Here is an 11,546-nt window from a genome sequence, read left to right as displayed (position 1 = left end):
CACTGCTACTGGTCCATAAAGTTATGACTATGTACTTGTCTTTAGCAGTCAGCAGGTAGCGGCTAGAGTTCAATGAGTTCGATGCACGTGCAAGAAATCACGTGGCTTTCTTTCATCTTGCGGTTTCATGTCCTTGAGACTTTATTGCGTGTAGTTTCGTTCGTGGTATTTCGTTTAGTCCTTTTATGGAGGGCATGTAAAGGTCGTGACGTTTTAACCATCGTCTGCTAGACGTAAAAAAATTCATAAAAAAATATCAACAATGGTTATGATATAGCAATGTTACATAAAACATACCTTCTGCGCAAGAGTACAGGTTGTTAGGGATTGTGAAAAACGCCTAATGAATTCGAAGGTTAATAGACTGACATGATTGGCTCGCGACCATGTTTATCTGGAGATTTTTATCTCTCGTGTCTACTATCGTTCCGCTTGATCAATTTGATCTCATTTTAAACAGAAGTTCACCGTCAATACGGCAACGATACAGGTCGGTCCCGCACAGTTACGTTCCGACAGCTGAAGAGATTGGGTCGTGATTGAAGATTACTCCTGTCTAAGCAGAAAGTTTAATAGAAAATATAACGATAAAACTTCATAATGGCTTTGGAAGATTACAGGGAAATCGTTGCCACGAGTGCTTTTCTTACAACCTTGGCACAAATGTTCGCTGGCGTGTAAGTCCTCTTAATGTAATTAAATTAATCAATTGTTGCAAATACTTCATCAGTAGGGGTTTTGCAAAAGTATTTTGCAGATTTTGACACCATTTGTTTATCCTTTAAACCGTATACCTCGCAACTGATTCAACATTACATTTAGATATAACAAATGTTATTTTATTTAAGAAAATCATATTCATTAAAAATACCTAAATCATGATCACCTTTCCCGATTAGAATAAATTTAGAAGAAAGGAAGATAACTTGGCAAAAATTTAAAACATCCTCTGTACATTAGGTATTATTCTCCTCGTATTTATTACACAACTATTGAGGCTACTAAGATATTGTTAGCGCATTATGATACTTAACAATTTTGACTATGCTGAAGTTTTTTTTTCTTTTCACAGATTTGTGTGTAAAGATATATACAAAAAAGGATCAGCCAAAGGCTTTCCAGCGATGCCATTCATTGGTGGATTTGGAATGTAAGAACATTTGATAAAACAATAAAACAAAAGTCTGAAATTTCATGCCATAAAAATGTAACTTTGGAAGCTGGTGTCTTGTGAATCCATATAGCTTATGGTATTATAATGATATGTAATATCATCAAACATGACGATATTGTTAATATTCTTCTGATATCTGTCTTGGCAACTAATTGAGTATTTTATTATCAACAGGGGTATCATGACACTCAAGTATGGTTACATTCTAGGCGACACACCAACGATAAGTGTTAATATATGTGGTATTCTATTGAATGTTGGATACTTCCTCTTCTATTATGCCTATTCCCCTGATAAGGTATATCAATATATAAATAGTATGACATATATACACACACATATCAATACACGTATTTGCTTCACACCGTTCATGATGACTATACGAAAGCTTCATATCTTATATGATAGTGTACCTTCTGTCTATGTAATCTTATTGTTATGTAACATTTAAATTTTATTTAATCGTTCGTTGATAAGAATAAGCACTCGTAACTATGTGAAGTATCAAATGTGCTCCATATTTTACCAAAGCATATACATAGATGTAATATCAGCAAACAATGACAGTACTTGCTTCATTTAACTGCAATAGTTTATTAAATTATTTCAATATCTTTATAGACTGGTACACTTGCTTTAGCAGGTAAAGTAATTGCTGTGCTAGTAGCAATTCTTGGCTATGCGGAGATGGAACACCCGGACAAAATAGCCTACCGATTTGGAATTATCCTTACCACGGTGTTATTCCTTCTCCTTTCGGCTCCACTCCTCAATATCGTAAGTGTAATTGTGCACACTGATATTTCGAAATATAAAAATGATTGAAGATACGCATAAAATAGCACATCAAATTACTTAATATTTAGCATTAAAATATTTAGCAAATTTATCTCTAGAGTATTAATCGTTTTCAAAAATTCCTGTACAAATGAAGAAGTAGTTCCAATTAAAGTTGTCTGGAGTAGTTCAGAGTACTGCGTTAATAAATTTCGCAAATTTCAACAGTATCCTAATTTATCACATTATAATTTTTCTGTTCACAGGGTACAATCATAAAGTCCAAAAGCACAGAAGGGATGCCATTCCCACTAATTTTCACGGGTACTCTGGTGACCTCTCAGTGGCTCTTATACGGCTTTATTATCGACAACGGCTTTCTAATAGTAAGTTAAAATGAAATATATTAACCAAGAAAGATCGCTTTCAGTTTGCAAAGAAATAACATTCTGCTTACTATAGTCATTATTGTATAGATAAACAAATTGATGATTTTCCGATGAATGAAAAACGACTACATTAATCGATCTTGTTAAATATTATAACTATTTAGTATCTGTGGAATAATTTCATTTAGAATATCTGCTTGTGATTAGTTTCAGAATGCAGTTGCTTTTACTCTTTTGTCGGCACAACTGTCCTTATTTGTGATATACCCGTCAAAATCGACCAAGGAATCGGAATCTGTACCAGAAAAGAAGAAAAACTAATATCTTCCTACATTCCAAGGAATAATCTTATTACAAGTTTGTTGATATTTCATAACAAGCATTGAAATGCACATCGTTGTTCCAATTGTATATAAGATATACATATACAAGATATTTAATAATAAGCGTTAAAAGCCTCGTTACTGTTTCATTTGTAAATATGTAGAGTATACAGGTATGTTTTTGATGACACAAATGTATTTTATGCAGACAAAATTAATTGTAAACCAGCTAATATTATGTTAGATAATATCCGCAACTGACAATAATAAGAAATATTTTGTTGACAAAGCTGGTTCGTATCTCTTATTTCACTTTTCCGCATTCTACTCGACTTTATCCTTCCCCTGTAAAAATGCCAACTGTCTGTTCATTCCTACGAAACGTAGTTAACTGTATGACGAACATTGGCTGACCTCTAATTACTGTATATAGAGTCAATTAATAGGTCAAATCGAAATAAAGCTGTACACAACGCAAGAATTGTTATTTATTTTAATTGGTAGCAGAACCGCAGTTTGTGTACACATTTATGTTTACGCGGTGGTCGCTCTGTAATTCGTGATTCAAAGCGTTTAACTCGGGCGTGCCGTGCTATGAGTACTTGACGTCAGTTGTAATTGCCTCAATTTCTCGCGATGAGTACCAATTCAATCAATCGCGTCATCAAGTGACGTACAAATGACTCTAGAATTTATTCAGAGACTTACAAACGCTTCCTTGTTCGAATCGTAATGTTGTGTTCAACAGAAAGCAAACAGGCGTTGCGAAACCCGAATCGTGATTATTTTCCGTCAAATATACCCACGCAAGTCTGAATTGGCAAACAGCGTCGTCAATTTCGCTTACAGGGCTTACAGCAAGCAAGGCAAGATCCGGGATTCTTATAATTATTGCACTGAATAAATCTCGTAAGATGACGACGCATAGCATGTACTTACATAATTATGGCATAGTACGATTACGCTTTTATGTTGATGACCTGAACGAGCATAATATAATTCAAATTTTGTAAGAATTCTCGTAAAACTTGTATCAAAATTAATTTTAACTCGTATAGTGAGTCATAGTACCGTTCGAGATGTGCTAGCAGTGCCAATCATCTTCAATTTCGCTTACAGAAAACAAGGCAATATCCGGGATTCTTATAATTATTGCAACGAATAATTTTCGTAGATTATGACGCATAGACTGTACTTATTATAGCATTGTACGATTACACTTTTGTGTGGATAATGACCTACTGAAGCATAATATGACAATTAAAATTTTGTACGAATACTCGTAAAAGTTGCATAAAAATTAATGTCAACTCGCATAGCTGGGCACAGTACCGTTCGAGATGTGCCAGCTGTACAGATCACGGTGCAGACTTAAGTCGCCATTAGTTTAAGTCAGTTTACGAATGTACCTACCAACTATAATCCAATTTTCTATATTATAACCTTTTGTGATTAAAGTAAGTTCAAGATCATTTCTGGATTATCCAACTTGAATCTGACAACTCTATCTTCGCCGGCAAAGTAATGTAGGATTGATTGTTACACGTGGTTACACGTTACACGTCGATAAAAATTTATAGCATCGTGTCACGGATTAGAATCCCGGTAGATTGATCAACAGTTAGGTGCAAATCCTACTTACACATAAACGTACATAGATACTTAAAATGTGTGCTACGATAATATGATAGGGTTAGAATTCAAAGAATTTATCGCCGTGACAGCTTCAGTCTCAACGATCCTACAATTTTTAGCGGGCATGTAAGTGAAACATTAACCTTAATTTCGGTAAAGATAAACATAACCTTGATAGCCAAAACCTAGTTATGCCAAATATAAATAACAGTTACGTAAATTATTAAAAATATGTTTCATAAATGTGCACTATCAAAATAGGCGATGTTATCGCTGGATCAAGTAAATAAGCTTATTTTTATCTGTGTTTTTGTTTAACACATTGCAAAAACTGAGTTATTGCTAGTTGAAAATAACTGGAAACAGAAGTATGGGTTTCTTGTTTAAATACCTTTGAAAACATTTACTGATGGTTGTCATTGCAGATTGGTGTGCCGAAAATACATTCGCAATGGAACAACTGGTGAGGCCTCTGGACTCGCGTTTGTGACATGTTTTACATCGTAAGATTATAGTATCATATATAATGAATTTATGTCACAAGTCAGGTAACTTTGTATTCACAGTTTTTATATATTTTTGGTAGCTATAACATTATGATACAAAGCTAGCCTTAGTGTTTTCGCTTTCATGTGAATGGATACGCTGTAAACAAAAAAATCTGTTACATAAACTTTCAAACTGATCATTTTCGTTAATTTTAGATGCAGTTTGGCACTTAGGTATGGCATGCTGATCGGTGATCAGACAATAATTGTAGTGAATATCTTTGGAATTTCGCTACAGTTGCTATACGTCCTCGTATTCATGTCATATAGTATGAAGAAATCATTGACGTTGAAACAGCTAAGCGCAGCTGTCATATTTGTAATATCAGTTTACCTCTACAGTCAGTATGAGATTGACGAAGTTCAGGCGAGACGGATAGTTGGATTCCTTAGCTCTGGCCTCGCGATTGCATTTTTTGCTTCACCATTATCCATGCTTGTACGGTTTAATTGAATCCCAATTTATATATGCCTATCTGACATATTTTTTCTGAATAATAATGTACTGTGAATATTTTTCAGGCTCATGTTATGAGGGTTAAAAGTGCCGAAACTTTACCATTCCCGATAATATTGTCATCTTTAATAGTATCGTTCCAGTGGCTATTGTATGGATACTTATTGAATGATGGTTTCATTGTAATACCGAATTTTCTAGGCTGTGTTTTATCGCTCTTCCAACTATCATTATTTATATTGTACCCTGGGAGATACCCAGACCAAATACATCTTACACAATTGTAATATTAATATATTCGAGTGGATTAAATTCTATTTTTATGTGAATGAATAAATTTAAAAATTTGAAGATATAATTATATTTACTGCATGTAAAGAGTCAATAAATATAAATTCTATTTATCAAACATTTTTATTCTGTTTTACAAAAACTCTCTTGGCAGCTCTCTTTGAAAAAACCTCAGATCTCGCAAATCTCTCCCTGGATTAAGAATTTGAAATTTACTACGGAATCTAATTAACTGATAGTGGTACCAAAAACGCCAAGCATTAAAAAAATTACTAAGATCTGAAGCTTATCAGCCACTGCATTTCAAAATACTGGTACCTTCATTTTAGTATACTCAGCAGTAACGCAATTCTTCATGCTATTTCGACAGTTCTCTCTTTTAGTCTTGTCTAACGGTAAGCCTACAATAATCGTTGTTGATAAAGAGAAGCATTGTGAATACACTCTGAGGTGTTTCGAAAGCGTAATAGAGCTTTGGTATTACCTTTAAGCATATATTGTTGTTATCTTATATTTGTCTTCTAAAGAAATTCAAGTACAAGTATACATTCAAGTTAGATTCAATTAGATTCATGAATTATTTTAACGAAATTTACGGACTTGATTAGACGTTTCATATTGATAATGTTTCTTTATGAAAATACGGTAAGCAACTAGATGTGAAACTAAAATTTGTGATTTCAATTTGAGATAAATAATGACAAAAAAAATAGATTGTTTATTAGTTCGAGAACCAATGGAATTTAATTTTCATGTTTTAAGTGATTTTGAATTAATACATCTGCATCATTATATTATACATAATTTCAATACAGATGTTTAGTCATCTTGCAGGACCTGCGATATAAAGTATAGAAGGTGAAAAATCCAAACCACATTATGAGAAACTGAAAAAATTGTTAAAATGCAGAAAAAATATAGTTAATAGAATGAAATATTGATTTGTCAGTGTAGCCAATAAAACTTAAGTCATCTGTAACAGAGAAAAATATAATTAGTTATAATAATTGCAAACATAAGTGAGAAGGAACACTTGTAAATCGAAATAAAACATTTGCAAAATAGGGGAGACCGGGGATGGTTGAAATATTTTCCGGAAAGTCAAACCAAAGTTCAACCAAGTGCAATTGATAATATGCTGTAATTGAATCTTAGTTATCTGATTACTAATGTATGAGGCTATAGTGGCATCATCTGCATTGCAAAAAAACATCTGGGGGCTATTTAAAAAATTGGAAAAACTGTTTAACCGACTTCATACTCGGGGCTGTTGTAACTTTAGCAGAATAATGTTGTTATAAACTTAATTATTGAGACAAAAATTACAGAATAATGCGCAACATTAACGTCTTACTTAAGATTCAGTCTCATTCAATTAAATACTGAACTTGAACAAAGTAATAAAATTAGTTACATCACATTTGTGCCAATTTTATGACATACAGGGTGAGTTTTCTCCGGGGTCTGATCTGGGAGGAGCTTGGATGTGCTGACAATGAGACTTCGCCTTCTGCTATTCATACTCGTTCGCTTCAGAATACGTGTGGATATAAACAGATTTGGAGATAAGGGTATCTGCTCTATAATTACACACTACTATTCTGAAGCGGATGAGTATGAATAGAAGGCGGAGTCTCAGCACATCCAAGCTCCTCCCGGATCAGACCCCGGAGAAAACTCACCCTGTATACAGTATTTTAATGATAAAACCTTTAATACAATTGAAAGCTGATGAAAGATGACGAAAGTAATAAAATTAGCTTTTCTACGACAAAACACATCTTTAACAGTTTTGAAACACATGGGATGAAACGTTTCAATCGACCCTGAAAAAAATTGTTGCTACCATCCCAGGGACATCTTTTAAACGTTTTGTCGACTTGACTTTCGAAACAAACAACTTGAATAAAAAAGAATCATGCCAATTTATACTTCAATAATTGAAATTCTTACATCAGAAATTAAAATATTCGTAACTAACATAGTTCGTTAATAAAAAACAAAATAACGGCAACAATAATACTTACTTTTATACATAAAAACACAATGGCTCCACTTGCTCGCGTATGGTGACCTCGGAGCATCGCCGAACTTAAACGGCCATGTTCCGACACGGAAACTGCTTCATTCTCTCCTCGTATCCCCCCTGCTCTATTTGTTAATTTTTGAATTATTAGTGTTGTTTTACCGACCCCGGTCCCCCTACTGTATTGTTCAAGTAAAAACTAACAGTCGACATTGTATAGAGAAAAATTGGCAATTCCAAAAAAGAAAATGATTATTATTTTTGAAATAATCAAATGATCGACTCAATAAATTTAAATCAAAATTGTCTCTGATCGAAATTTCTTTCTCATTTTAGTCAACAGCCAGTTTTACTTGCTTGGAGCAAAGACTAGCACACCTGAAACAGAGAATCAGGATTACACGGAAAGAAAAATATTGTAGATTTTACACCTTCTGAGGTGAATATATGGAGAGCACTTTTTTGGAGTTGAATCTACAGCAATTGCAACAAGACTTACAAATCCGGTAATACGAGTTACACTATGCTCAGGAAGATCTACGACAATTGATGTAGATTTGACTATAGACTATAGACTGCAAACAAGTGCTGTCCATGTATTCATCTCAACAGATGTAAAATCTAAATTACATTTTTTTCCGTATCGGACAGAAAAAATAAACAATAAGATTTGTTCTTTTCAGTGCAGTGAACAAAACTTTATGAGCTGGCACAGACTAAAAAGTAAATAGCTTAGATATGAAAAAGTTATAACTACAGACAATAGTGGAAAAACTGATTAGCTAAAACAGATAAAGGTGCATTTCACAAAATTATAAACATAAATACACTGATAAATAAATATGTCGAGCCGAATATGACATTTGCTTCAATATACTCTAGCTCGATTATTTCTATTAATTAAAAGAATTGTATATTTTTTTTTATCTACATTAATTTTCTACCAAGAATAGTTGAAATGAATTTCCCGTTCGACTGAATACTCAATATTTATCAGCGTACTCGTAAGAAAATTTATTCGTTGTCCTGAAACGGAAAATAATACGATTAGTAAAACAAATACTTTTGTACACCTCAGATATATTTCATAATAGTTGCAACAAGATTCTTTACTATTACTAAACACTACGCGATTTTTATCTCCGCGCGTTGAGTGCCAGCTTGCAAATGCCGCGCTTTCGCTCGGAACTAAAAAGTCTCAACTCAGCGCGCATACGAGCAAAAACTTGATTAATTTGTGAGATTGAGTAAACTATGCGATCTAGATTCTACAATTTGAGCTCCTCAAATGCGACGAGTAACGAGCACAGTCTTCTGTCGACGATTGACTGGAGACGAATGACGCTGCGGCGCGACACCTGCTCGGATTTATAGTTTGGTGCTCGCACTTCCCGCCTGGTCAGACCGAACTGCGCAAAACGCTAGCGGTTGTTACGGTAACGGACGTAGATTTGAAACCCACGAACCGAAGCCTATGAGATTTATGGAGTTTAGACCGAATAAAATGTGTATGAGAAAAAAATTTTAACCAAAGAAATCAGAAACTTTCTGTTATCTCAAATGTATACATTATAGAATTCAAATTCATAATAATGTTACTGATAATACCCCTCTCTGTTGGCATACTTTAGCTGGCTGTAACGGTACTGCAGACCGCGGCTGTTATCAAAGTATATAGTATTCTCTGCTATTATCGGATACAGAAAATTAGAAAAATAGCTCTATGTGAGGTTGGATTTTGACGGGCAGCAAAATCTGCCGCAGTATTTTGCAGTCAAATTCTTAAGCGTTGAATTATATCTTCAGTAAACAGCAATAGGGATGCCAATAAAGCTGAGTAGCGCTACTTGATGTGCACTGAGTGCGAATGTCCTATTTTATAGGCATTCCTATTCGTCAAGACCTAGGCAGTAAAATACTATGGCGTTGACTGAAGACTGAAAGACAGTTACTGTAATGGAGTTTTATGAGTCTTATGCACTGAAATGTAATAATTATATCACGTATAATGATTATATTTCACGATTACTGGTCTTATGGGATTGTGTGTTGGATAGCTTCCGTCGATTAAGGACGTTGCCTACCGAGCTCGCGCGGGAACTTCGGCTTCCCGCGCGACTCAAGCCAGGCGGCCAAGGGGAAGAGTTGGCGGGACTTAAGTCTATGCCCCTCGCGTGTTATGGCCCGCCACTCTGCACTCCGTTGGGACCAGGCCGCTTGAACGTTCTGAAGTTCTGACGTGCGAGGAATATAACTGGAAGCCCGTATGAGTTTCGCGTGGTTGATGAGATTAGGATACGTTTATCCAAAGAGAGGTTGGCACGTATACATATTATTTCAAATATTTATTGCTTATGCAAATAATAACAAGTTACAGAAATCATTGAATAATTTTCGAGTTTTCAAGAGATCTATTGCATAACTCGTTGCAGTAAAGTGAAAAATAGTACAAGAGAAATTACCCGAAACAGCAGTTAGCTAATTCATGACTTAATACTAGGGATGGGCGATATCAAGCAAAAGATCGATTCTCAAAATCGATTCAAATTGATTTTGGAAAAATCGATTGATCCAAAAAATCGGATACAAAAGATTGATCGTTATTTTTACTTTTTAGTTTAACTGGAAACCAGTAGCTATATTGAAGATTAAAAATTGTGTCACAAAAATGTAGTACTTATTCAACAGTTTTGATATTTAACAATAGTTTGCTTTGGGTCATATTTGTTTATCACAGCAATAGTTCTCATATACATATTACACAAATCCAGCCGACTAGGTGGGAAGCTTTTTTTATTAGTTGTGATATTAGATTTATTCAGCGCTAGAAATTGTTCGATTCTTTTGTATTCTCAAACCTATGTTATTCAGAAAATACAGAACGCCAAAATAAATTTTCAAAACTTTTTTTAATTGAAGAACCTAATCCGATCCTTGCAGACTTGAAATCGATTCTAGAAAAAATCGATTAGTAAAGTATCGATACAAAATATCTATTTTCTCGACTCAAATCGATCTAGAATCGCGCATCCCTACTAAATACATTGCCATCAATGACCCAGGTCTCACCACGTGGAGGTCGCTGTGATGAAGAGACCCACCCTATGCCGTTTCAACCTCTCAACCATGTCAGGAAAAATTAAAAGTGTTACATACATCAATAGATATTCAAAAGAAAATTATTAAATCAAAAAAATTGAGTTGGACATGCAGGAGTATATTAGAAATTGATAGATAAGGCATATTGAAAAATCAGTAAAATCTATGGTACAAAACATTATCAAAAGTAATGACGCGTCAATAAATAAAATGTATAAATGTGATTGCGTGAAATACCATACTTTTCGCTTTCCGTTATGACGTTTCTTTGGTATAACAAGTAATTATTATAGAAATAAAACGAATCTTCAAAATAAACTGTTTCAATGAATATTATGGAATGAAAGATGCAAACATTCAGCAAACGAATATGAAAGATCATTATTCAGAAATTCATTAATTTCTGAACTTGAAAACATAATGTCAAAACACGTTGTATCCATGCAAAATTTCGAATGGGCTGTAACTGGAAAATGAAAATTTAACAAGCAGGATATACATGCGAGGGTTGATTTGTGACACAAAAAATAAAAAATTGGGCTACACACAAAGAAAACAATCCTTAAATCAAGAATTAAAATATTCTTGAATCAAGTGCTGAGTATTCTTCATTCCAGAATATGTGATATTTTTATTAAAAAAATAACATACTCTTGATCCAAGAAATAGAATATTCTTGAATCAAGAATAGTTTCTGTATGTGAAATTATTGTGAAATAGTTATAAATAAAAGGAAAAATATAGAAATATGTAAAAACGTCTGTATAGTTACTCGTTAGTACTGTCGGTTGTCGTTTTCTTTTTCTTACGGGTGGAAACATCAGTCG

The 11,546-nt window shown here is 34.0% G+C and overlaps 2 protein-coding genes across 3 annotated transcripts; both read left to right on the top strand.

The window, feature by feature from the left end:
- Positions 1–118: 118 nt before the first annotated feature.
- On the top strand, positions 119–2,952 carry LOC107218092 (sugar transporter SWEET1). Of its 2 annotated transcripts, XM_015655843.2 has the most exons (7): positions 119–355; positions 461–677; positions 1,073–1,150; positions 1,349–1,472; positions 1,796–1,951; positions 2,218–2,337; positions 2,548–2,952. In XM_015655843.2, exons 2-7 carry the CDS (start codon positions 601–603, stop codon positions 2,659–2,661), a joined length of 669 nt encoding a protein of 222 aa, XP_015511329.1. In that variant the 5' UTR covers positions 119–355; positions 461–600; the 3' UTR covers positions 2,662–2,952. The 2 variants fall into 2 exon arrangements, with proteins under 2 accessions (XP_015511329.1, XP_046587320.1); XM_046731364.1 differs by having other exon boundaries at positions 119–677.
- A 274-nt stretch (positions 2,953–3,226) lies between these two features.
- On the top strand, positions 3,227–5,693 carry LOC107218095 (sugar transporter SWEET1). Its single transcript, XM_015655844.2, has 4 exons — positions 3,227–4,424; positions 4,724–4,801; positions 5,003–5,285; positions 5,369–5,693. Exons 1-4 carry the CDS (start codon positions 4,348–4,350, stop codon positions 5,588–5,590), a joined length of 660 nt encoding a protein of 219 aa, XP_015511330.1. The 5' UTR covers positions 3,227–4,347; the 3' UTR covers positions 5,591–5,693.
- Positions 5,694–11,546: the final 5,853 nt, after the last annotated feature.

Source organism: Neodiprion lecontei, chromosome 2, assembly GCF_021901455.1.
Source record: "Neodiprion lecontei isolate iyNeoLeco1 chromosome 2, iyNeoLeco1.1, whole genome shotgun sequence".
Lineage (NCBI taxonomy): Eukaryota > Metazoa > Arthropoda > Insecta > Hymenoptera > Diprionidae > Neodiprion > Neodiprion lecontei.
The sequence above is the reverse complement of the archived record's forward strand: the minus strand, read 5'-3'. Positions and strand labels throughout refer to the sequence as shown.